At 32.4% G+C, this 27,952-nt stretch overlaps 1 protein-coding gene and 1 non-coding gene across 3 annotated transcripts; one reads left to right on the top strand and one right to left on the bottom strand.

The window, feature by feature from the left end:
• Positions 1–955: 955 nt before the first annotated feature.
• LOC144976406 (cyclin-dependent kinase 10-like) lies at positions 956–21,702 on the bottom strand. 2 transcript variants are annotated; one of them, XM_078920684.1, is made up of 16 exons: positions 21,615–21,702; positions 20,878–21,008; positions 20,368–20,440; positions 19,298–19,369; positions 18,703–18,805; positions 18,003–18,084; positions 16,326–16,393; positions 15,534–15,586; positions 13,484–13,553; positions 12,786–12,845; positions 9,924–10,047; positions 8,733–8,782; positions 6,998–7,087; positions 3,245–3,297; positions 2,036–2,126; positions 956–1,399 (listed from the first exon to the last, which is right to left on the bottom strand). In XM_078920684.1, the coding sequence occupies exons 2-16, from the start codon at positions 20,974–20,976 to the stop codon at positions 1,357–1,359; spliced, it is 1,131 nt and encodes a 376-aa protein (XP_078776810.1). In that variant the 5' UTR covers positions 20,977–21,008; positions 21,615–21,702; the 3' UTR covers positions 956–1,356. The 2 variants fall into 2 exon arrangements, with proteins under 2 accessions (XP_078776810.1, XP_078776809.1); XM_078920683.1 differs by lacking the exon at positions 21,615–21,702 and adding an exon at positions 21,321–21,384.
• Positions 21,703–22,101: 399 nt separating this feature from the next.
• Positions 22,102–22,220, top strand: LOC144977688 (5S ribosomal RNA). The gene has a single exon (XR_013646374.1). It is a non-coding gene; the product is annotated as a 5S ribosomal RNA (ribosomal RNA).
• Positions 22,221–27,952: the final 5,732 nt, after the last annotated feature.

Raw genomic sequence — 27,952 nt, 5'->3', positions numbered from 1 at the left:
CAAATTGGGATGAGATGTAGATTCCAAGACCACAATATCGTTGTACTCAGTTTGATGTTCGTTTGTCTTAAAGGGTTTTACGGCGCTTGCAACACATTAAGGTCATATCAGCGCCAGTAAAAAGGAAGAAAATGGGATAGTCAAAAGTTCTAGAATTACAATAAAGCATCCAAGAAAAGGGAAGACAAAGGGGAACTGGTTCAAATAAGAAACAGGTATAGATTCAAAAAACACTCTATCAAAGTACTTAGTTTGAGATCCCTAAAAGTCTCATCCAGACACAAGCACAGGTCACAAGCAAAGGCTCTTTATTCACACTCTATCAACGTACTCAGGTGTAAAATGAGTACCTGGCTGTGAACAGCATTGTCTAGGTCGGAAATAATTGTAATATCGCCTAACAGGCGTTACAACATTTAATAATGATAATCACTAGAGCTTAACAAATAATAAACAAAACATTATTGTCATCAAATGTAACATGCCATTTATTCTGAAATTATCTTTCTTTTTTTTCAGCAATTATTAAACCAAGAATTCTTGTCACCTTTACCGTCTTTCATGACTCTCATCATACATTTACTCCCACAATCACAAATCTTATCAAATATATTAGTGTTAAACGCATTCAATAATAATAACAACAACAACAATAATATTAATAATAATAATAATACTAATGATAACAATAATAATAATAATAATAACAATAATGACGATGATGAATGATGCTGATGATGATAATAATTAATAATCATCATCATTATCATCTTACTAAAGACGATCACTTGAAAAACGTTGGCTTCCCGTGTTTTGCCTCATATTCCATCCCCCCCCCAACCAACTAGTCTTAAGCGGACCACTCCGTCAATTCAATGACGACTCAAGTTTGTTGATAAAATGCACCCACTCACTGCCACTCTTAATATATATATATATATATATATATTATATATATATATATATATATATATATATATATATATATATATTCCTCTGTATTAGAAAAATGACATATCCCTGCAGTGGTAATTCCTGGCGTATATTCACTACGGCTTGGGAACATAATGTGGAAGCAGTATTGCTGTTTTGCTGGAATGGATGGCTTTGTGGAGAAGATAAAAGCAATTCCTCCTTTCACCTGGTTCTTAAAGCACCTTATCCCATTATCTAAAAATTGCTAGAGGACCACAATACACTCTAACTCTAAGCAAAACTCAGTGTTCCAAAGGTTGAATGACCCTGAATCGCATACCGATGACATATCATAATAACTGGAATTGCAAGCAATATAATATTGCACGTAATATAAAACCAGCATTGATTTGAATGTCTTACTACGACAATCTAAGAGATTCAAGGGTCTCCAAAAGTCTTGAATGAATCGTCTTGTGATTTTCTGGAGAATAAAAAAGGAATAAATGACATGAAGGATGATGCATAAATAGTGAATCTCACAGGTTATTAAAAAAAACAAACAAGTAAATCAAAATATTAAAAAAAAAACAAACAAAAACCACAAAAAACAAACAAAATATAAACACACACACACACAACACCAAAAAACAAAAACAAAAAAAAATAATACACAGCCCCCGCCCACATAAAAAACAAAAACCAAAAAAACCCTAATAAATATACGTTGGATCCTTGTGTGGTATTAAGTTGCTTACAGTTAACATTTCTCTATTTGTGTCAGTGCACGGCATAATCAGTCGGAAGGTGAAAATTTTGGATTTGCATTTTCTGAGAGAATATGCTCACCAGAGCATTTTAATCTTTAATTGAAGTAAATCGGGCAATTTTTCATGAAGCTATGGTCAGATGTATGGGAAAGGTATCCAGCAACAAGCTTTGATATTTCCCGAAGATGTACAAAAAGGGTTGATTTAATCATTTATGACCACAACTAATAATTGATAAAAAATTGACCTTCTAACGAAACTTGGTAATCTCTCAGTTCAAACCTTTTCACCATCCAATTTATTATGTCATTCACTGTAACATTTGTCTTGTTTTTAAATCAATCACCAACCTTTTTTCTTTTTCATGATTCTCTGTCACTTTCTGGTGTTTCCTCTTGAGTCTGTGTTGTGGAAATGAAGGCATGAACTCAGGGTCACATGCTGGGGAAATAGAAAGGATAAAACCAATAGTAATAATAACAATGATGATGATGATGATGATAATGATGATGATGATGATAACAATAATAATATAATAATAAATAATAATAATAATATAAAATAATTAAATAAATAATAATTAATTAATAATATAATAAATAATAATAATAATAATAATAATATAAAATAATAATAATAATATAAAAATATCATATATATAGACCTGTAAATGAGCTCTATAAAAATTGACTGAAACTCTTCATAATTCGTCGTAGCGGAAAAATCCAAAGAATCGAAATGAAAGGTAAACAGCAAGCTCGCTTGAGCAAAACAATGGCAGAAAACTAATTTGCGCGGGAATTAATTAGGCTGTTTACCATTGTTCCTTATAATTAGGTACCCAATTAGTGAAGAAACTAGAAACGGTCAACCAGTTTGTTTACAATGTGAGGCAATCAAGATGTACTGTAGCAATCCCTAACTTTAGATTTGAAGGTAATTACATAACGCATTTCCGGCTTTTGCATTTTACTTTTTTCATACTTTTTCTTCCCTCCAGGTAAATGTGGTCAATTTTGGCTTAGACGAAACAGTGAAATTTATCGCTCAGCGGCTCAGTTAAAATTGGCAACCATTGGGATCATGACAGGTTTGGAAAGTGAAAAAATAAGGTCATGAAGGCTGTGTGAAAATACACTGGGATGTGTTCAGACACGGCAATTCTAAAAAGTGTCGCTTAGCCTTGGCAATATATCCATCAATAATTTAAACAGCCCATGGGCTATGCGTAGCGCTGTGGAACATTCATAATTACATTATGGTCATTCTACTACGATTCATGAATTCTTTCTTCATTTCTTTCTTTCCTTTTTCAAAATATTTGAATTTGACGAATTGACTGATTTCAGTTAATTGACTGAGAATTTACAGGTCTAAATATAATAATAATAATAATAATTAAGAAGAAGAAGAAGAAGAAGAAGAAGAAGAAGAAGAAGAAGAAGAAGAAGAAGAAGAAGAAGAAGAAGAAGAAGAAGAAGAAGAAGAAGAAGAAGAAGAAGAAGAAGAAAAAAATAAATAAATAAACAAATGAATAAATAAATTCCCCTGTATCTTACGTCTTGGTTGTTCCTTGAAGTAGGAGCTACACATGCATGCTTCAGCTGATGCTCTGTTTAATTAGACAATGACATGAAAGGATGAGGAGAGCTACTAAAATATAACTAATTTCTGCTATTACAGTCGTTGTTGATGTCATTATTTTTAAAGATATTAATGTTTACATTGCTTTGATGTTGTTGTTAATGTTGATGTTGTTTTTTGCTGTTATTAATTCCAAATACAAGGATTGTCAACACATCTTTCTCTCTTAAATTCAAACTGCTGCATAATCATGGATTAATATCAAAAATTAAAAAAAAAAAGAAGGAAAATAAGAAATAAAAGAAAAACTAATATATTATATAAATTATCTATAACAGAAGAATTTGACAGAGTATCTATAGTTTTAAATTCAGCTGTTTCAGTGTTACTGTAGGGTAGAAGTATGGTTTTTAATAGGGTAGAAGCATGACCTAAATTAAATCTGAGGGTTTGTTCTTAAGAAAGGCATTTTGTATATTTTCCTCTGCTCTAATCACATTGATTGGTTGGCTGGGTATGTTAGTTCTGGTAGAAAGTCATTTGCTACTGACTTATCCTAGGGTGGCATGCAATTGTTATTGTTTTTGTTTTGTTTGTTTGTTTTTAAGGGTTTTACGGCGCTTGCAACACATTTAGGTTATATCAGCGCCAGTAAAAAGGAAGAAAATGGGATGGTAAATAGTTCTAGAATTACAATTAAAGCACCCAAAAAAAAGTAAGACATAGGGGAACTGGGAACAAATAGGGATCAGATGTATATTCCAGGAGCATACCACCAATGTACTTAGTTTGAGATCACTATAAGTCTCATCCGGACACAAGCACACAATCCAACAAAGAGGAATACACTCAAATGCTAACATTATACATTCAAAATAGCATATAATAATACATAACAGATAGATAATAATAATAATAATAATAATAATAAATATAAATAATAATAATAATAATAATAATAATCTTTATTGTCCAAATTAAAGGCAATTCATGTGAGGTAAACAATGCTCAGTTTGGTTCATGGTATGAACATCAACACATTTACAAATACAGACACAGCCATACACGAACATACACGCTTGCACATTGTTTCTACACGTGTATACAAAAGAAATGAGCGTACATACAAACACATATACATACATACATACATACATACATACATACATACATACATACATGCAGACATACATACAAACCAGCATATCATCGTATATGCATGCCTACATTCATACATACATACATACATACATACATACATACATACATACATACATACATACATACATATATACATACACACAGACACACACACAGACAGATAGAACGATACGATATATTTGCTGGGACAGCAGATAACCATATTATAAATATAGTGTCTTATATTAAGAAGAAGATGGCAATGATTGTGATGATGATGATGATGATGATGATGATGATGATGATGATGATGATGATGATGATGATGACTACGATAATGATGATGATGATGATGATGATGATGATGATGATGATGATGATAACGACGGCGGCAATGTCGATGATGATGATTCACGACACTGCTTCTCGTTATTTTCATTGGTTGTCTCATTTTTCCACAGAAGATTTGTTAATTAATTTTATGGCGGTTGGAATGAAGGTTGTCTTATGTCGATTTGTCCGACATTTTGCTTCTAGATACCGTCTTCCGGAGCGCAGAAGTTGGAATTTTTCGTTCAGCGGATGCCTCTTTTCGTTGATAATGTTAAAAGATTTCTTCTCAACTGCATTAATATAAGTTGTGTCAAGGCTTCTAAGGTCTGTGTTAATTATTTTTGAAGCCTCTCTGAGGGTTCTATGTAGTTTGGATTTTTCTTTTGTTCCACAGCTTCCATACCACGTTGTGATGCCAAACGAAACGATACTCAATATTAATGACTTGTAGATTTGTATCATGGTCTTTCTGTTCACATTGAAAGACCTTAATTTTCTGAGTATATACAAGCGCTGGTTACATTTTTGATGACATTGTTGGTGTGCGATTCAAATCTTAGACTGTTATTTATAATTACACCAAGGTATTTAAACGTTTCAACAGTTTCAACCGCCTGATTGTTAATTTTTGTTATTTGTCTTGCTCTTTTTCCTATTTTTCTGTGATCAAACAGTTGTTCCTTTGTTTTTGTTACATTGAGCTCTAGACAGTTATCGGCACACCATTTGCTGAATTTACTAACTTGCTCAGTGTATTTAAATTCGGAGACGGAATCATTGAGCAGGCCGAGTATTGCGGTGTCATCAGCATACTTGATGAGTTGGCAGTTATCAAAGCTAGCCACACAATCGTTTGTATAGAGGATGTAAAGTAGAGGTGAGCTTACACACCCTTGTGGGCATCCGTTTGAAAGAGTTTTTACTGATGATATATTTGAGCCTACTCTGACATGTTGGGGGCGATCGATGAGAAAGTTGTTATACCAGTTGATGAGGTAATGGGGAAGGTTTAGAGCATGCAGTTTACTAATTAATATGTTGGTTTTCATGGCATTAAAGGCAGACGAAAAATCGACGTATAGGATTCGGCAGTAGTTGGCGGGTGAAACATCCAAGTGATTTGATATTGAATGCATCACTGTGAGGAGTGCGTCTTCCACACTAAGATTTTGTTGGTAGGCAAACTGATATGGATCAAGTATGTGTTGGTCATATATAAATTGCAACAGCTCTCTTTTCAGAATCTTTTCCAGACATTTCATAATAATTGATGTTAAAGCAACAGGTCTATAATCATTCAGCTGAGTTGGTGGATTCTTTTTGGGTACTGGAATTATAGTCGATGTTTTCCATATAATTGGGATTTTCTGTTCATCTATTGAACGTTGGAAAATAGGCAAGAAAGGGACAGCTAGTTGGTTGTTACAGTTTGAAATGAGTTCCCCACTAAGTCCATCTGGACCTGGTGCTTTTTTCTTTTTACATAATTTAAGAACATTGATGACCGCCTCTTCTTCGATTTCTGGCGGAGGAGACGTATTTTTTGTTATGATATTAATTTTTGAAAGTACGTTGTCAATGGTGTCGAATCGACAGTAAAACTTATGATTTACAAGGAAAAAAATTATCATCTCCCAAAACAATAACAATGCATTTGACTGTTTCCCTCCCAGCTAGAACTCTGGCCAGGGCCAGGACAAAACCAAGTAATCTCATTCCAAGACAAAGACAGAAAGCAAATTGAAAACCAGATATAAGTGGATAGAAGACACAGTATGTATCACCCTGCCCGCTATGGGAGGTCAGGATCCCCACCCATTGTTATTGTTTGTTTAATGCAACAGAATCCAGATAAACTCTGGCTCCAAGGGCCTTTGTCTGTGAAGGACTACATGTTTATACTTTCCATAGCCAGGACACATTTATAAAAATAAAACTCACGAAAAAATAGAAGAACGTAAAGAAAAAAAAAAGAAAGTTTTTTACTGCAAAAACTCTTTACACAAACGATATTCTAAGTTCCAATATTATAAATATAAAAACAATTGTGAACTAAAAAACTCACATAGCTTACATTTGTTTTAATCTAAAGAAATATTTGAGCCTAAAAACATTCGTTTTAGCAGTCTTTGATAGCAACTGATTAATAAAAACTATTATTATCTTTAACATATGTTCAAATATCATTAGGAAACGGAGAATAAAATTAAAATTGACCGCAGAACCCCATTAACCTTAAAGCTAACCATAATTACCTCTTTTGCGGGTCATACATGAAAAGTATGTTCAGCAGACGCAGACCTGCTTCAGTCAACCAAGGAAAAGTGTGTCTCAAATTGTTGTATCTGAATAAAAACAAAAATAAACAGGATTAACTCACTCAGTCCTAGAGATTTTTGCTACTTTCCAAATGGGAAAAAATGTATTAAAAATGAGCTTGTACATAGATAGTTTTATTCAACTACCATTAACATGCAAAAACTAAAAACATTAGCTTTGATACTACGCCTTTAATTTGTCTTAGCAAAATGTAATACATAGGCATGGGGTAAAAGTAATCTGGGTAAACTACGGATAAAGTCGGTGTTAGGGTTGAATGAGTTAATGACTGGTGGTAACATTTTCCATGTTAAGAGCTTTACTCAAAATTCATAATAAACTACAGTGGAATCCTTATAAAACCAACACCTCAGGACCAGAAAGATTGGTTGACTTTAAGTAAAATTGACTTTATCCATTATCAGTTACAGTAGGACACAGATAAAGAACAGAACATTTGGGACCAACAAGAGGTGTTGACTTTAAACAGAAGTCAACTTTGAGAGTGGTGACTTTAAGTGGATTCCATTGTAAAATGGAGGCTACCATCAGGCACTCATGATTGGCTTTTCTTAAAAATGCTTTTCATTTTAAAGTTCTCTTTCATGAATTTCACTGGGAATATCTTTAGCTCTTTCCTTACCAAGCATTTTCAGTATTTTTTCCAAAATGGTAGTAGGCTTAACTAGCAGAAAATTGATTTTTTAAACTCAAAACAAGGTCTCTACAAAACAACTTTATGTACGAAATATATCTTAATAAGAAAAATATATATTGTATCGTAACAAATGTGACGATTTTGCAGCAGGTGGTAAGGAGAGGGTTAATCTATTTTGACAACTACCTAAAACATTTGATTGACTGGATAAAGTATTGCTCTCCATTTTGACAGCCTGTTATCCATTTAAAATATTTTCATTTCTTTTTCTAGGCAAATGTGTTTCCGAGACAATCACAACTTTTGTTTCTGAATCATGAAGCTAAAATAAAGATGTAAAATGTAATAACTTTATCAAGATTTGAAATTTTATGATATGAAGTTTAATTTAAAAAATAAAATAGTGTGTAAAAGGGTTTTTAAAAATATAAATTTTAGGAGAGAGCATGTGATTTAGCCATATTCTGAAAAAAACAACAACAACCCCAAACCCCAAAAAATAGCAACATATATGAAGCTTTTACAATATTGTTTCAAGCATTCGCTCTCATCAGGAAGTGAAAGTGAAGACTTTCGAATGCTCAAAACAATATTGTTGAAGTTGATCATAATCATACTTAAAATATTTTATAAATATTTCCTTTTATCAAAAAGTTGAGCACCGTTATTTCATTGTTTTTGTTTTTATAATTTAAACATATACAAAGCATTATTTTATCAAAAAGACCTAAAATTATTGTCAAAAGTATGTATTTTGATGACGTCAGTCAACAATGGAGTTGTCAGATTACTAACATTTTGAAAATTTAAGCCAAAATTTGAACTTTTAAATAATTTAAATTCTACAGGAAATACCAAAAAAAATTTGTACTTAAGATAGAAAATATAAATATTTAAAGTCCAAAAAAAAGAAAAAGAAAATTGCAACAACAGAAAAAGTTGCCTTTGTGTTTTGCCAGGGTATATGGCTTTACAGGTAATAATAATAATAATAACGTGTGGACAAGACTTACGGCTGTGCTTTTAAATTGACTTTCTTCATCAAGGGTAGATTGGGAAGTTCCTGAAAAGGGATGTTGATAAATGCATAATTTCAAAAAGTAACTGAAGAGATTTGTCCATTTACACATATATATGACTCAAATAATATAATTCTTTTCACGAATTACGCATAATTCAAATTTAAAGAGCTTGATTAAACCTAATGATTACAAGAGAATGTCATATAGCTCATATACAATACATAATACTCGCTGTTGGACTAATACAAGGATAAAACGAGGTTACGAAAAACAACCAATTGGGAAAACCATGACTTTGGTCTCCGTATCCTAATTGGCCGATTGTAGCAAGGGAAACAGCAATCCCGGTCTGCCTAGCTATTTGTAGACCTTCAAAGCCCATTCGGCCCATGGACCTGGAGTTTATCCCGGTTTCTATAGCGCGAAACGGACCATAGCAATTGCTTGCTATCCTTTGGACAGGACACACTAGTCTATCGCAAAGTACTTTCCACCAAATTTAACAGACTCAGCTACCCATTAACTGCTGGGTGAATAGGGGGGATCAGAAAAATATTTCGACTGTACCTGGGATCGATCTCGATCCCTTTGCAGGTGAAGCGAGTGCTCTACCAACTGAGCTATCGCGCCCCCCACCCCCCCCTAGCTTCTACAAAATAATAATAGTGCCTTACAAGCATCATATCTCAAACTATATGTTAATTGTTGTTGATGGTTTAGAACCCCTTGTAAAGCGTATATTTGTAGACGCCGATGATGACTTTACTTTCGTGCTGATCGTTTGAGTGTTTATAACCATAACTACAAATACAAACATACAGGCCAAATGGTTTCATTTGGAGTTCCTAATAGATTAAGGATGAGGTCAATCTGTTGAATATGGCCAATTTCATATAGCTAATTGATAGACGGCATGTTTTGTCTTTGATGCGACAAATAAAACGTTTTTTTGTTGTTTTTTTTTTAAGTTGGCATTTGAAACAGAATAAAATCTTATTTTTTCAAGGAACGAAATAAAAGTCCTTTATTTTATTTTTTATTGGTTCTGTTCTTTGGGGTTACGAATTTTATTTTTACTATTATCTTTTTTTTTTTAGCACTTATAGAGCAAAATCGTACTGTCGGAAATCCGACAATAGACGGAAGATTTACAGGCCTGCATAACTACAAATACAAACATACAGGCCAAATGGTTTCATTTGGAGTTCCTAATAGATTAAGGATGAGGTCGATCTGTTGAATTTCAGACCTTCCAGGCAAGAGAGGTCGATGGGCCAATAACTCGCCAAAAATACATCCTGCCGACCTGCAATTAGACCAAAATAAAAAAAGATATTCATTAAATTCGTTCAACCTTTTTCTCTATCAAAACAACAAAAATAACGAAGAAAGAAAAAAATAAATGAAAAACATTTTCAAAAGAAAAAAAAAAACCATTAATGAAATGGCTGTAAAGATTCAATCTGTAAATCTAAGACTTGAAATCTATGAAAACAAATCAAACAACAACAAAAGAAAACCCCCCAAATAACTCAATAAGTAAGCAAACGTGAAGAAAACTAACAAACACAACAAAAACTATTAAAAAAAAAAAAAAAATCAAACAAAACCGACAAATTATCATAAGATAAATATATATGGATAAAAAACCCCAAAAAACTTGAAAAAGGCAAGGTATTACTGCATTCAAACTCCGTTTTATTTTTAAGCATTCATTCTGCTCCAAAAGGGATAACAAAATAGTTGAACCCTTATAAAGAAATAAAATAGAAATGATACTTGAACTTTGATATTATTTTGAAAATGGTTGCTTCCTACTGAGAAGAAAGGTGTTGTGATTGTGGCATGTTGAAAAATAAAAAATAAAATTAGTCAAAGATGTTGATTGAAAAATTGTCCATTATTTTAAAAAATCGAAAACAAAAACCAAGATGTTATTTACAGTTCTCAATACACCATTCATTATTCTTCACATGCTTTCAAAATATTTCTTCTGAAGCTATACAATTATATTGATGATTTCTATTACTGCTATAAGATTTGTATTTTCTTTAGCAAACAGTTCTCATTTCCATTGATGCAACTGCAAATGTTGATGTTCGAAGGTCGAAAAAAAAAAAAAAACAGCAGTAAAATGGAATAGAAGCTTCTTTTTAATTTACGAAAACAGATGATGTGGACATTTTGGGTTTCCCTTTTGTCAACAAAACACAATGAATGATACACTAAAGGTACTAAAGACATGTGCGGTTTCCCTTTTGTCAACAAAACACAATGAATGATACACTAAAGGTACTAAAGACATGTGCGGTTTCCCTTTTGTCAACAAAACACAATGAATGATACACTAAAGGTACTGTAGACATGTGAGGTTTCCCTTTTGTCAACAAAACACAATGAATGATACACTAAAGGTACTAAAGACATGTGCGGTTTCCCTTTTGTCAACAAAACACAATGAATGATACACTAAAGGTACTAAAGACATGTGCGGTTTCCCTTTTGTCAACAAAACACAATGAATGATACACTAAAGGTACTAAAGACATGTGCAGCTATGTGGTCTTCTGTTATGACACTTGCTTTTGGGTTTCAACATCTCTCCGCGTATAGTTGAGTCCTTGGAAAAGGATCATTACTCACATTCTCTCACCATGTAAAATGAGTTTCTGGCCATTAACAGCATTGTCTCTGTTGAAAAAAATTGTAATATCACCAAACAGACATCATGTCTCGTTCTATATGTTACGTGTTGCTGTTGGTCTGGGGCCCTTTCTAAAGCGCTTTGAGAACATTTAGTGGATATTGCGCTATATAAAAGCAAAAGAATTTTTGTTGTTTTTAAAAACGTCTCATTTGACTCATTCATCGTGTTTTGTTGACAAGAGAGAAACCCGAAACGTCGCCATCATCTGTCTTTGTAACTTAAATTGATGTTTGTTGCTTTAGGTCTCTTCCAACACAATTGAGGTTATATGAGAGACCGCTGAAACAAAAAAAACAAGCAATCTAACAAAAAAAAAACAAGCAATCTAACAAAAATAGTACAAATGTAAATCAAAATCATAACCTAAAGATATCATAAGCTAAATTATAAATAACCAAGAACAAACAGGCAGAAGATTTACAGAAAAAAAAATATCCCCTGTCAAAAATACAATCACAAACCAAAGAAGCAGGATAGGCTAGTAAAGAGAAGAAGAAACGACATCACTATCGGATCGTACACCCATGCGAACATCATAGGTATATGATTCAGGGGTGATGCTTCCATCCAACCACCCGCGTAACTTAAATTGAATCGTCGGTGACATTTGATTATCGTTACTTATTTGTGATTCCCGGTGAATATCCAGTCTAATTAAAAAAAAAAAAAGACATATGCCAGGAATAAAATTCAAGACCTCTCCTATTAGATAGGCAATTGAGCATCAATACAAAAAGAAAATGATGGATTCAGTCGGGTGAATAACAAAAAAATTTAAAAAAGGGTACTTGAACTTTTATGAATTACAACTTAAATCATTGCTAATATTTTTTGTGTGGCTGGCTGAGAAAACCAGGAAAGATGCGCAAATTTCATAAATTGAGTTATGTATGCAGTGGTGTAGACCACATCTTTCTGATCATTTACCACTTTAAATTTTATTTCTATGTCTATTAGAACCCAAGTTATGAATTTTTTCTGAATAAAATTTGTTGCAATGATGAGAAACACTTTATCTTCGATTTTGGTTCATAACTCAAATAGAAGCTTGCCGCATCTTCCCGGGTTTTCTCATCCAGCCTCACATTTATGAGAAGTAGTTTGGTTGTCCATCATCATCATTGCCTTTTTCAACCTGGGTCAGGGTATAGGTCACAGACAAACAGTTTCCATCCTTCTCTATCCTGAGCTAACTTTTTAATCTCATTCCAGGTCTTACCACTTCTCTGTATATCAGCCTCACATTTATGAGAAGTAGTTTTGTTGTCCAATAAGATAAATATTCAATTCTTCTCCTTAATTTTTATCCCCATTGTATATTTTACGTGTTTTCTTACCACATGTCAACGGCTGTAGCATAAGACTTGGTGCCAAACAATAATTCTGGGGCTCTGTACCTAGAAAATAAACAATAAATGTATTTCATATATATATATATATATATATATATATATATATAGTAAAATTACTTTAAACCGAAAGAAGCTAAACCGAAAAATACCTTAAACCGCAAAGAATTTAATAAATTGTACTAGTTTCTTCATTATCTTTGTACAAATTCTTCCGATGAACCGAAATACTTCTAAGAAGGACTTTCCTTAAACCGAAACAACTTGAGAGCACCTTCCCTCTTTCTCTCTCTATTTTTCTTCAAAAATTCGGGAAGGAGGCCACACATAATAATGCCCGGCAATATTAAACAAAGAGCATAAGTATAAGATGAGGGTGAGGGGTAGACAAACACATGTGTGTATGTATATATATATATATATATATATATATATATATATATATATATATATATATATATATATATATATATATATATATATATATATATATATATATTGAAAATGTAAGACATAAAAATAACTTTAAAAAACAAAACAAAAAATAAATAAAAACAGCAAAATACAGAAGATAATGATGTTCAAATTGATGACCATGATGATGATGATGATGACGATGGATGATGATGATGGTGATAATGACGATGATAATGACAACAAAGACAATGACTTAGATTTTTACCTACCATAAAGTTACAACAACAGGGGTCATAGGTAGTTGAGGGAACTGATATTTCTTGGCAAGGCCAAAATCCGCTGAAAAAAAAAAAGAATTGGTAAATTAAAACAACATAACAGATAAAAACCCACCAAAAATTGTTTTTCTTTAAATCAACCAAATAACTCCATCTTTGAAAAAAAACAAAAAAAAAAAAACAAGAATTCAATTGAGCAAAACTGAATAAAAGTGTCATTTCGGGTTTCCCTTTTGTCAACAAAACAAAATGAATGAGACACTTAGACGTCTCATTTTAAGACGTCTCATTCATCATGTTTTGATGACAAAAGAGGGTCAAATTTTAGCACAACACCATCGAGTATATAAAGGTAACAAATTACTTTTCAAATCTAAAACCCCCAACCTCCCCCCCCCCCCCCCCCCCCCCCCCCCCCCACCGAAATGTCGATCTGGTATTTTAGTAATGTATTTATTGCTTTTTGTTATGGCTGAAGAAGGGTTTTGAGCTCGAAACATTTCGTGTTTGGTATTTTGTTCTTTTTTTTTTTGAAGCTGTTATATTCATTTTTCTATTATTACTTTTTTTTTTTATAGTCCACAGCTTCAAGCAGCTTTTTTATAGTCCACAGCTTCAAGCAGCTTAGTATTACTTTGATCAAAATAGTCCACAGCTTCAAGCAGCATAGTATTACTTTGATCAAAAAAGTCCACAGCTTCAAGCAGCTTAGTATTACTTTGATCAAAATAGTCCACAGCTTCAAGCAGCTTAGTATTACTTTGATCAAAATAGTCCACAGCTTCAGCAGCTTAGTATTACTTTGATCAAAATAGTCACAGCTTCAAGCAGCTTAGTATTACTTTGATCAAAATAGTCCACAGCTTCAAGCAGCTTAGTATTACTTTGATCAAAATAGTCCACAGCTTCAGCAGCTTAGTATTACTTTGATCAAAAAGTCCACAGCTTCAAGCAGCTTAGTATTACTTTGATCAAAATAGTCCACAGCTTCAAGCAGCTTAGTATTACTTGATCAAAATAGTCCACAGCTTCAAGCAGTTAGTATTACTTTGATCAAATAGTCCACAGCTTCAAGCAGCTTAGTATTACTTTGATCAAAATAGTCCACAGCTTCAAGCAGCTTAAGTATTACTTTGATCAAAAAGTCCACAGCTTCAAGCAGTTAGTATTACTTTGATCAAAATAGTCCACAGCTTCAAGCAGCTTAGTATTACTTTGATCAAAATAGTCCACAGCTTCAAGCAGCTTAGTATTACTTTGATCAAATAGTCCACAGCTTCAAGCAGCTTAGTATTACTTTGATCAAAATAGTCCACAGCTTCAAGCAGCTTAGTATTACTTTGATCAAAATAGTCCACAGCTTCAAGCAGCTTAGTATTACTTTGATCAAAATAGTCCACAGCTTCAAGCAGCTTAGTATTACTTGATCAAAATAGTCCACAGCTTCAAGCAGCTTGTATTACTTTGATCAAAATAGTCCACAGCTTCAAGCAGCTTAGTATTACTTTGATCAAAATAGTCCACAGCTTCAAGCAGCTTAGTATTACTTTGATCAAAATAGTCCACAGCTTCAAGCAGCTTAGTATTACTTTGATCAAAATAGTCCACAGCTTCAAGCACTTAGTATTACTTTGATCAAAATAGTCCACAGCTTCAAGCAGCTTAGTATTACTTTGATCAAAATAGTCCACAGCTTCAAGCAGCTTAGTATTACTTTGATCAAATAGTCCACAGCTTCAAGCAGCTTAGTATTACTTTGATCAAAATAGTCCACAGCTTCAAGCAGCTTAGTATACTTTGATCAAAATAGTCCACAGCTTCAAGCAGCTAGTATTACTTTGATCAAAATAGTCCACAGCTTCAAGCAGCTTAGTATTACTTTGATCAAAATAGTCCACAGCTTCAAGCAGCTTAGTATTACTTTGATCAAAATAGTCCACAGCTTCAAGCAGCATAGTATTACTTTGATCAAAAATTGTCTCGCAACTTTTTCACAAAGGAATAAATAATTTTGAAATGATTGAGTCCAATTTCCACTCACCAATCTTAACACACCCCTTGTCAGTCATAAGAAGATTGGACACTTTCAAATCTCTAAGGATAGAAAGAGACGATTAGGTTATCAAGTTATGATGTCAATGTTAAATATATTTTTAAAAAACAAACCGAAACCAAAACTAACTAACATCCAAACCAATGAAAAGATATCTTAAAAAAGAAATTTGTTACAGAGAATGACACGATCAGTCGGATGCTGAAAAGGTTTGAACTGAGATATTGCCATTTATGATAGAAAAAAAAAAAATTGAGCTTTTATAGAGCGCAATATCCACTAAACGTGCTCAAGGCGCTTTACAAGGGGTCCCTGGCCAACAGCAACACATAACATGTAGGACGAGACATGACGCCTGTCAGGCGATATTACAAATTTTTGGGACAGAGACAACGCTGTTAACGGCCAGGTACTCATTTTACACCTGAGTACGATGAGAGAATGTGAGTAAAGAGCCTTCTCCAAGGAGTCAACTAGGCGCTGAGCGAGGCTCGAACCCATGACCTTCCGATCCGAAAGCGAGTGTCATACCACTAGACCACATAGCCGAACATGAAATCAATGATGATTTCAAGATGGGATTAACTAATTGAAAGAAATATTATTGTAAAATTTAAGCTCTACAGTATATCTAAATACACACGCCTCTACAATATCACTGGAAAAGCTAAAAACACGAGTCTAATGCTTCTCTTACAAAATGATTAGCACTGACCAAGCAAGAAACAAGTCAAAGTCAAAACAATTAGAACAATTTCTATTTTTTTAAAAATGATATACCTGTGAACAATGAAACTGTCGTGAAGATACTGCAATCCTCCAAACAATTGTAACATGATACATTTTATCTGTGACAAACAATTTTTAAAAAAATCAAGCATTAATAATAATAATAATTATAATAATAATAATAATAATAATAAATAATAATAATAATAATAATATAATAATAATAATAATAATAATAAATAATAATAATAATAATAATAATAATAATAATAATAATAATAATAATAATAATAATAATAATAATAAATAATAATAGGATAATAATAATAATAATAATAATAATAAAAATAATAATAATAATAATAATAATAATAATAATAATAATAATAATAATAATAAGAAGAAGAAAGAAGAAGAAGAAGAAGAAGAAGAAGAAGAAAAGAAGAAGAAGAAGAAGAAGAAGAAGAAGAAGAAGAGAAAGAAGAAGAAGAAGACAATAACATTAATGGTAAAAATAATAAAATAAAATAATAATAATAATATAATATAATATAATAATAATAATAATAATAATAATAATAATAAATAATAATAATTAAATAATAATAATAATAATAATTAATAGAAGAAGAAGAAGAAGAAGAAGAAGAAGAAGAAGAAGAAGAAGAAGAAGAAGAAGAAGAAGAGAAGAAGAAAAAGAAGAAGAAGAAGAAAAAAATAATAATAATAATAATAATAATAATAATAATAATAATAATAATAATAATAATAATAATGATACAGTCAAACCCAATTAATTGGAACAACACAGTTACACAGAAATCTACCAATCAAGTAGAGAGATGACATAAACCAATTCCTCTTTTTGCCTTTATTTGGAACACCCTTACAGGACAACAATTGAGCCTATTACAGTAACCAAAACTTTTTCCGTTACTTCTCTTAAATTATGACTATCATTTTCCAAAATATTCAACATTTACACAATGTGATGACTTAATGGCAGTGAATGACGTGTAAAGAGAACAAGTGACTATATATCATGATCACATATTTATTTTTAAAAAACTGCCAATGCAATCATACCAAAAAAAAAAAAAAATCTAAAATAAAATATAGACAAAGGTCTGAGCTTGTTATCGAATGTATTCTTCTTCTTCCTGCATTCTGCAAACCACCTGGAGTGTAATGGCGCAGACTTTGGTGTGCATGTTGGTGTTTATAAATAACAATGTGAAATTGAATGTAAGCTTCAATTTAATATACGAAAACAGATAAAATAGGCATTTCAGGTTTCCCCTTTATCAACAAAACAGGGTGAATGAAACACTAATTTCACATTGTTATTTATTTCATCGAGCTTCGAACAGCAACATTTACATGTTGGTGTTTAGAGTGGCACAGAAGCGATTCTGTCTCTGAATTGTTTAAGGTTTTCAGATTTAACTACATCCGCAGACAGGTCGTTCCAAATTCTAATCATTGATAGAAAAAAAACCCAAAAAAAAAACGACTGCTCATGGCATAGCACTCTTGAGTGTGGAATTTGGAATCTGTGATCGTGTCCTCTGGTTTTTCTGATCATTTGTAATGCTTATGTCCTTTGCATTAAGATAAAATATGTTCAGAACAAAATGTAAGCATATCATCATGAAAACAATGCTTTTTTGTTTGTTTGTTTTGTTTTAATTTTGCTTCTCTGATGATATAGAATTCAATTGCATTTACCTGTGGTTCAGAGAAAGGATTTGGCATGTTGTCTAAAAGAGAGGCTAGATCTTGTTCACAATACTCCATTACTAAAAATATGCTGAAATGATGGATAAAAATAAGTAATGGATAATAGGGAGAATATTATCAGTATAAAAACAACAACAAAAAAAAACTAAAAAAAAAAAACTCAAGATATAAATAATCAATTAAGAAATCGAGGAGCTGGAACTGGTGTAAGATAAAGAACTGAACAAGTGTATGAAAGGTGCTGGACAAAGCAAGAAAGAAAAATACAAGAAAAAAACCCATCCCAAATAATCAGTCGACCTCAAACCTCGAGGTAGGTAGAGGGTTAATTTTTTAAAAAAAGTTTCAGTGTTTTTCTAAAACAGTTTCAATGTTTCACTTAAAACAAAAAAAAATAGTTTCAAAGTTTTACTTCTACACTCTCTCTAACACATTTTAGGATGAGTAAAAGCTGACAAGTCTGTTTTTAAACGATTCAGTCTATTAAAAAAAAATTAATAACATGAGAGAAAATCTATATATCTCCGTCTGGATTTGAACCTAAGAGCTTTTGATCCAAAACTGAGCAATTTAGTATCAAGATAGTGGTCACATTTAAATCATTTAAATGATTTTTTAAAGGGATAGGGAGATATGTTTGTTCCTTAGAGAAGTTACAGATTTTGAAGAGGAAAAAAAAGTCTTTCACCTTTCCAAACTCTTTCCAACAACAACCTCACTCATCTCAACAATGTTCTTGTGCCTAAGGTTTTGTAAGATGTTGATTTCACGAAGACTACAGATGGGAATCCCTATTTTTGAAAATGAAACACATGTATTGAAATTATGATGATAATGATGGTGATAATAATGATGATGATGACGACAACGACGATGATGATGATGATGAAAATGACAGTGATCATGATACCAAAGATGATGACTATGTTAAAAATGATAATGATATGTTTGGAAGTAGTGACACTATTGCTATTGTAATTACACATGCTTTCAGCTCCTTCAATGCATCTTATCTCTTTGCTCTGTTTTAAAGCAAATGCAAGATTAAAAATTTGAATTAATTATTCCAGTCATCAATGCTTGCAGTGCACTTGTATGTCTAATTCATAGACTTTAGCACCGCACCGATAGGCCTTATTCATACACAGAATACCATTCTATATCTTATTTATTTAGCACTTATTAGATGAGCGCTTTTTTCTGGTAAACTCTAAATCGTCTAAATTCATCTAAAACAACCAATTTACTGTATTGCATCTAAATTTAAAAAAAGTTTAACCCACCATTTTTAGGAGCTATTAATCTCATTTTCTTCAAGGCAACGACTTTATTTGTTTCTGTGTCTCTGGCACGATCTAAAACAAACAAACAAATAAATAAACAACGAACAAACAAATGAAGTCAGAAGAAGATGAGAACATAATGTGCTTCTACAGATATTCTGAAACAAAAAAACAAAACCAAAGCACAATTACAGAGATGCTGAAATTATATTTTATAAATGCAAACAATACATTACTAATTGTCTTCACTCAAAATACATGCCATAAATAGCACAAAAGATTTTTTCAATTGAAGTAAAAATATGCAAACGTAAATTTCAGGTTAGAATAAAAGGAGTCAACAGATAATAATGAGAAGTAGAGGAAATAGCAGTAACTCATTCCAATATTGACGCGTGTACACAAACTTTTAGACATGGAAGGATGAATGAAATGAGGACTTTTGTAAGGAAATGTATTTGAATTATTAAAATATTATTAAGTTATTAGAATATATGGGTCATCAGATTGCAGCATCTTACAAGGTTTATTGACAAATATGTATAATGTTCCTATATATATATATATATATATATATATTATATATATTATATATATATAGATATATATATATAGGAGAGGAGGGAAAATTAACTCAGCTTACTTTATGAGAAATTTTACAGTTGCATCATCATCAGAATTAGAGGCACGTTGAATATGAGAGCATATTAACACATGTGTGTAAAATTACAATAATCATGAAGCCACACCAGTGTAATCTCAATACCTGCAGTTTACATTCTTAAAAGAGTGGAGAAAGCCTCTCAAGAGTCGTTATCTAAGTGTGGTCCAACCCCACAGACAGTAAAAAGTGAATGACCACGACACTTGTTATATGAAAGATTTTTTTTTCTTTGAGGACTATTTTCTTAAGCTTTACCAGTTTTTTTGCTCCTTATCATCATAACATTGCAATTGCAATTTGATTATAATTTTTTAAACCAATAGAAAAAACATTACTTTAAGTAAAATTAATAGTTCGTAGCTTGACTTTCATAATGAACTGGAGATATCTGAAAAAAAAAACTTACAGACAATCCCATATGTGCCCTCACCAACACGATTCAGTTTTTCAAACTCTGTGACACTCCTACATTTGCCAAGCTGTCATGAAAAATAAGTGTATAATTTTTGTTTGAGCAACATATAAATAATTCATTCATAAATGAAATAATATATATAATATAGGGAGAGCAAAAAGAAAAAAACCCCAACCTTTCTGAATCCTAATTTTGCGTTTCAATTAATTAAAGTAAGATAAATTCTCCACTTACTTAATGTAGTCCTCTTAAGCAGGACCTGCTTTATAATAATAACAACAATATTAATAATAATAATAATAATAATAATAATAATAATAATAATAATAATAATAATAATAATAATAATAATAATAATAATAATGATGATAATGATGATGATGATGACGATGATAATGGTGAAAAAATAGTAATAATATAAAAACAGTGAGGTAAAGTCTAAATTATTCTGGAAGAATCCCATGAATTCGGTTAACTATGAACTTCTAAATAGATCTATACCCGGTCAGAATCTGAAATTTCCTTCCACTCTCCAGTCAAGAGAGACATAAATCTTGGTGGTCCCTTGTCCAATTTTCCTGAGGATCCCTCTGTTGTCATTTTTGAGTTCTAAGGATGGTCACGATTAATTCCTGAAGTAAAAAACAAATAATATTTTTAATTTAATTATTCCTTCTTCTTTCCCTTTTCTTCATAATATAACTGAATCACTCAGTCTCAGTCAGATTGATTATTACTCTATTACCGTCGACGTGCATATCAGTCAGAGAAAGGAGAGAATGACAAAATATGATAGATAATACTGATGCATTCCTGAAAGTATCTAATATGAATGAAATGAATGCATCTAGAGAAGAAGAAGAAGAGGGGGAGGGGGAGGGGGGGAGGAGGAGGAGGAGGGACTGGTTGTGATAGTGGGAGGCTTTCGGTAACTCATAACTCACAACTGTTGTCGACGCAGGAGGCTGCCATGTTCACAAAATAATTACTGTTGCGACTGCATTGCAAGCTCGCGCATCAGTATAATTGTTCCGTACATATTACTTTTCGTTTTCTTATTATGTATTTGTACATTAATTTCTCGGAATGGTGACAAATGTGACCCTCCGTCTCAAAACGGTATTATGACGGGATGATTCAGACCCCCAAAAGTGAATTTAGAGATAGAATGATGAGGGATTTGACCTTAGAAGTTTTTGTCAAGCAAGAAACAGTATTTATACTCCAGCATAACTTACAGAAATTAAACCCAAGTTTGATATTTTTGGCAAAGAATTCAATTGCCCTAACCGAGTGGATCCCTACAATAGACCTTGATGAATAATACCGCTTTGACACGGTGGGTCACAAATGAGTTTACCAGAAAACTCAAATCTGAGACCGAAAACCATTGGGTCACCTAATGTAACTAACTGGCAATTTGAAATGAAAATGGACTATATAATCATTTTCTTATAGATTTCTTCTCAAACCTCTCCTCATGGAGGTTGACCTTTGCTACAGGCCCTTACAGAGAGAACGTCATCCTTCCGGTGAAGTGTCTCATGCGCTTTCAAGATAGCCCATCGCCATTTTAAATTCTCCAGTAACGACAAATTGTGCAACAAACGGATACAACACGCTATTTCAACTAACAATATTATACATTTCTAAACTAACTTCATCATTATATAAATTAGCAATAATTTTTTAATATTATATTAAATTTTATTCTCGACACTTGTTGTCTACGACCATACTACGTTGAAAATACCGGTTCTCGTCCGATCACCGAAGTCAAGCAACGTCAGGCGTGGTTAGTACTTAGATGGGTGACCGCTTGGGAACCCCACGTGTTGTAGACATCCTTTTTTTTTTTTTTAAAGTTTTATTTTTAATTTATCTATTTTACAATTTTATTACATTTTTAACAATTTTTAAAGAAATTTGTTATTTAAATTTTGTTTTTTTTTAGTAGTAGTAGTTGTAGTGATAATAATAATAATAATAATAATAATAATAATAATAATAATAATAATAATAATAATAATAATAATAATAATAATATAATAATAATAAAATAATAATAATAATAATAATAATATATAATAATAATATAATAATAATAATAATAATAATAATATAGTAGTATAGTAGTAGTAGTAGTAGTAGTAGTAGTAGTAGTAGTAGTAGTAGTAGTATGTAGTAGTAGTAATAGTAGTAGTATCAATAGTAGGGGGGGGGGGGGTTGTTGAATGGCCAAGGTGTTAGAGAATCTTTAAGAAGGAAATATAAAAAATACCGAACTGTCCTCCTCCTCCTCCTCCTCCTCCTCCTCCTCCTACTACTACTACTACTACTACTACTACTACTACTACTACTACTACTACTACTACTACTACTACTACTACTACTACTACTATACTACTACTATACTACTATACTACTACTACTACTACTACTACTACTACTACTACTACTTACTACTACTACTACTACTACTACTACTACTACTACTACTACTACTACTACTACTACTACTACTACTACTACTTACTACTACTACTACTACTACTACTACTACTACTACATACTATACTACTACTACTACTACTACATACTAATATATAATAATATATAATAATAATAATAATAATAATAATAATAATAATAATAATATAATAATAATAATATAATAATTAATAATAATAATAATAATAAATAATAATATAATAATAATAATAATAATAATAATAAATAATTGCTTGACTTCGGTGATCGGACGAGAACCGGTATTTTCAACGTAGTATGGTCGTAGACAACAAGTGTCGAAAATAGAATTTAATATAATATTAAAACACTATTGCTAATTTATATAATGATGAAGTTAGTTTAGAAATGTCTAATATTGTTAGTTGAAATAGCGTGTTGTATCCGTCTGTTGCACAATTTGTCGTTACTGGAGAATTTAAAATGGCGATGGGCTATCTTGAAAGAGGCATGAGACACTTCACCGGAAGGATGACGTTCTCTCTGTAAGGGCATGTCCCTTTGCTTCATACCCAAAAGGTACCGAGCTCGATAAACCCTCAACTTATTCCCAGGTTATCCAGTCTTCACAATGCACATTTGTCAATCTCAAAACAAAGGATATCGCTCAGTCTCTCTTTACAACTGTCATTGTCCTGTCCCCGCGTTTTTTTGCCATTTCAAACGCCAAAATTTGCCATAAAAAATGGTAAAATTTTGCCATCAAAATAGCAAAATTTGCCAAAAAATTGCCGCTATTATACATTTCTAAAGGATCTTCATCATTATATAAATTAGCAATAATTTTTTAATATTATATTAAATTTTATTCTCGACACTTGTTGTCTACGACCATACTACGTTGAAAATACCGGTTCTCGTCCGATCACCGAAGTCAAGCAACGTCAGGCGTGGTTTAATTTTTCTATTTTACAATTTTATTACATTTTTAACAATTTTTAAAGAAAATAGTTATTTAAATTTTGATTTTTTTAGTAGTAGTAGTTGTAGTAATAATAATAATAATAATAATAATAATAATAATAATAATAATAATAATAATAATAATAATAATAATAATAATAATAATAATAGTAGTAGTAGTAGTAGTAGTAGTAGTTAGTAGTAGTAGTAGTAATAGTAGTAGTATCAATAGTAGGGGGGGGGGGGTTGTTGAATGGCCAAGGTGTTAGAGAATCTTTGAGAAGGAAATATAAAAAATACCGAACTGTCCTCCTCCTCCTCCTCCTCCTCCTCTCTCCTCCTCTCTCCTCCTTCCTCCTCCTCCTCCTACTACTACTACTACTACTACTACTACTATCTACTACTACTACTACTACTACTACTACTACTACTACTACTATACTACTTACTACTACTACTACTACTAATACTACTACTACTAATACTACTACTATACTACTACTAATACTACTACTACTACTACTACTACTACTACTACTACTACTACTACTACTACTACTACTATTACTACTACTACTATAATAATATTAATAATAATAATAATAATATATAAGTAGTAGTAGTAGTAGTAGTAGTAGTAGTAGTAGTAGTAGTAGTAGTAGTAGTAGTAGTAGTAGTAGTAGTAGCAGTAGTAATAGTAGTAGTATCAATAGTAGGGGGGGGGGGGGGTTGTTGAATGGCCAAGGTGTTAGAGAATCTTTGAGAAGGAAATATAAAAAATACCGAACTGTCCTCCTCCTCCTCCTCCTCCTCCTCCTCCTCCCAAAACAAAGGATATCGCTCAGTCTCTCTTTACAACTGTCATTGTCCTGTCCCCGCGTTTTTTTGCCATTTCAAACTCCAAAATTTGCCATAAAAAATGGTAAAATTTGCCATCAAAATAGCAAAATTTGCCAAAAATTGCCGCTAGTTTTACAAAACTCAAACAATTAAAACAATATGTACGGTAAAAAAAATGACACAAATAGGGCATTTTGTAGATTTTTGATGTCACAACTTGTCAACATTAATTTATTTACATTTTGAATGGTTTGAAATATAATAATGATGATGATTAATAATAATAATAATAATAATAATAATAATAATAATAATAATAATAATAATAATAATAATAATAATAAATAATAATAATAATAATAATAATAATAATAATAATAGCCATAGTAAGTAAGTAAGTAACAAAAAGAAGGAAGTAATCAAAATATTTTATTAACTATTTAGCTTCTAAAAATTTGGGAAATCAAAGTGAACAATCGCATAAAAAATTTAAAATTTGAAAAACTAAGTAAGGAGAGGAAAAACATAAGTATTCACAAGGAAAGGGAAACAAAATCCATTTTCCAATGGGGGCCATTAAATTTGTATTCTCTACTTACTATCCAATTTTGAGCATTATTATTATTGCTTTTTTTTTTATTTCAATATAGGCCTAATGGGATTTTGAATGAAAAACATGGAAAAAAATCATAATCATAATATCATGAAAACTAAGTGCAGCTTGTGGCTAAAAATTGATATTGCATTACATGAAAAATATTTTAATTTGTTTACATACATGATAAATGTGATAAATTTCTTAGGAAAAGAATTAAACTTTTAAAAGTAAAATTTTTGAATGCAATAAAATAAAAATAGGAATTGAGATTATGGGATGAAGGACGCGAGAACTCTTCAGTAAAAAGAAAAAAAAGGCGAAAAACAAAGCTTGGGATCTCCAATAGATAGTATGCAGATGACGTCACTCAGGTCTTTGTTATTGTGTTTTGCTATCCGCGTTTATGAGTAATGCTCACTGAACTGTATTAACCCGACTATAAACGTTCATGGATACACACCGTTTTGTGTGTTGGTCCGTTATACTTCCGGATGGCAATGTTATGAGCATCTTAGCCAAGCGCATACTTTCTATAGCCTAGGCCATAGAGGTGGGAGGCTAGGCCCAGACATGTTTGTCCGTTATTTAGTCCCAATTTTGGATGCTAGCATTGAAAGTCGCCGTCTTTTCACAGTTTTTCATAGCTTTTGTTTGTTTGTTTTTTTAAACAAAAAATTGCCAATTTAGCCTAAAAACGGCGAAAATTGCCGCTTTTTGCGGCCAAATAAAAATTTGCGGCTTTTTGCGGTCAAGGGTGAAATTTGTGGCCGCGAAAAACTGCGGGGACAGAAATTGTCTACCTGTTGTCAAGACTCCTATTTATCTCTACAACGCAGTGTCAAGTTTTTATAGCTATGGTGAAAACTTTTCTTTAAATTCTCTGATAGATAAAAGACTTTAGAATGGTAAAATCATTGAGTTGTATCGTAACGAACGATGTGACGATATTTTATGGGTAGTAAGGATTGGGTTAAATCATCAACAATAATTGGATTCAGTAGTCTGATGTCACGCCGCCTGGCAACGGCGGCCATCTTGGTTCTAAACAAAGAAAATCATTTCTTTTTATTATTCGTGCTGGCTAGATCATTTCATATGCCTTGTGATCAGAATGTGTAAAAGTCAAAACAAGATCAAATTTATGGGTTTTTCCTTCTGGATACGCTTTTATGCTCGCCGGAGAAATATTTCATACGGGCGTCCGCCGTTGTTCCTATATTTTAGAGCCAGTGTTACTAGGTTACCATGCGTCATTAGAAAGGAAGTGACGTTACGACTATTGAAGAGTATTGATACAAGGATTTTGTTCTATAATTCATTGATTAACCAGTTAACTGTCGTACTCAGGTAAAAATTTATTTCAAAATCTGACTAGAAAGCTGTCATTCTGTTTCCTTCTCAGCTAAGGACTCCGGCCAGAGCCAGGACAAACCAAGTAATCTCACTCCAGAACAAAGATAGAATCAACTCGGAAAACAGATGATAATATAGGGAGATAGAAGACTTAGTAAGTGACCCCCTACTCACCATGTAGTAATAGTAACCTCCAAATTCATTTCGTTAAGTCTTCCTCCGCTCTAAGAACTGTTTCATAGCCACCTGTAAATTTAGTTACTGGACAGTGGAGGACGATGTGATCATGGGTCTCTGGAGCTGTCCGACACTTCCGGCAGGCATCACTGTTCCCAAGTTTCCATCTGCACGCATTTGGTGAAGTTCTGCTGCCCACTATCGGAGGAAGACCCCACCCAGTCCAAAATTTGACATCATCATCATCATCATCATCATCATAATCATCATCATCATCATCAACATCATCATCATAATCATCATCATCATCATCATCATCATCATCAGCTGGCCCGTCCTGGCATTCTCTAAGGATGAACTCCATCGTCTGCTATGGACATCCACACAATGTGCACAAGCTGGACTCAGCCAGCCCCCACTCTTTCATGCTTCCAGTTGTTCTCCCGAGTTTTGCCCGTGCACTGTTCAGTGTTACCCATTCATTCATGGGAAGCTCAGTTCCAAAATTAATAATAACGCCTTACCGATGTCATTTTTCATCCTTAAGTTAAGTGTTGCTCTTGGTTTGGGATCCCTGACCCCTTTTGTACTCGTTTATAATGGAAATTGCGCTCTATAAAATCTCAAGTTAACTCACTCAACCCTAACACCGACTATATCCGTAGTTAACCCGGGTTACTCTTACCCCATGCCCATTTATTACATTTTTCTGAGACAAATTAGAGGCATAGTATCAAAGCTTATGTTCTTCATTTTTACATGTTTATGGCATTTTAATAAAACTATCTATCCACATGCTTATTTCTAATAATTTTTTGTCCCATTTTGAAAAGTAGCAAAATTCTCTAGGATTGAGTGAGTTAAACAAGATATTATATTAATTTTCTCTTTCGTGATTGAAATAAATTTTTAAAATAATAATAAAATCCCATTTATTCATCCCATAGGGGAAATTTGTCTCTAGGGTCTATTCAAAGAGAAGACTGGAATAACCCAGACGTCAGCCGCAGTGCAGCGCCGCAAATTGAGCTAAGGCGAGGTGACTTGCTCAAGGCCACACAGCGCAGCAGCGGCGGGTGATCGAACTCGGTACCTTTCGGGTACGAACCAAAGACCGTACCGCGTGGCTCAGAATAAAATTGAGCTTTTTTTAAAAATTAAGCTTTTATATAGCGC

The sequence above is a fragment of the Berghia stephanieae genome, chromosome 7 (genome assembly GCF_034508935.2).
Source record: "Berghia stephanieae isolate SIO BIC M18660-M18661 chromosome 7, UCSD_Bste_1.3, whole genome shotgun sequence".
Classification (NCBI taxonomy): domain Eukaryota; kingdom Metazoa; phylum Mollusca; class Gastropoda; order Nudibranchia; family Aeolidiidae; genus Berghia; species Berghia stephanieae.
This window is presented reverse-complemented; position numbering and strand designations above follow the sequence as displayed.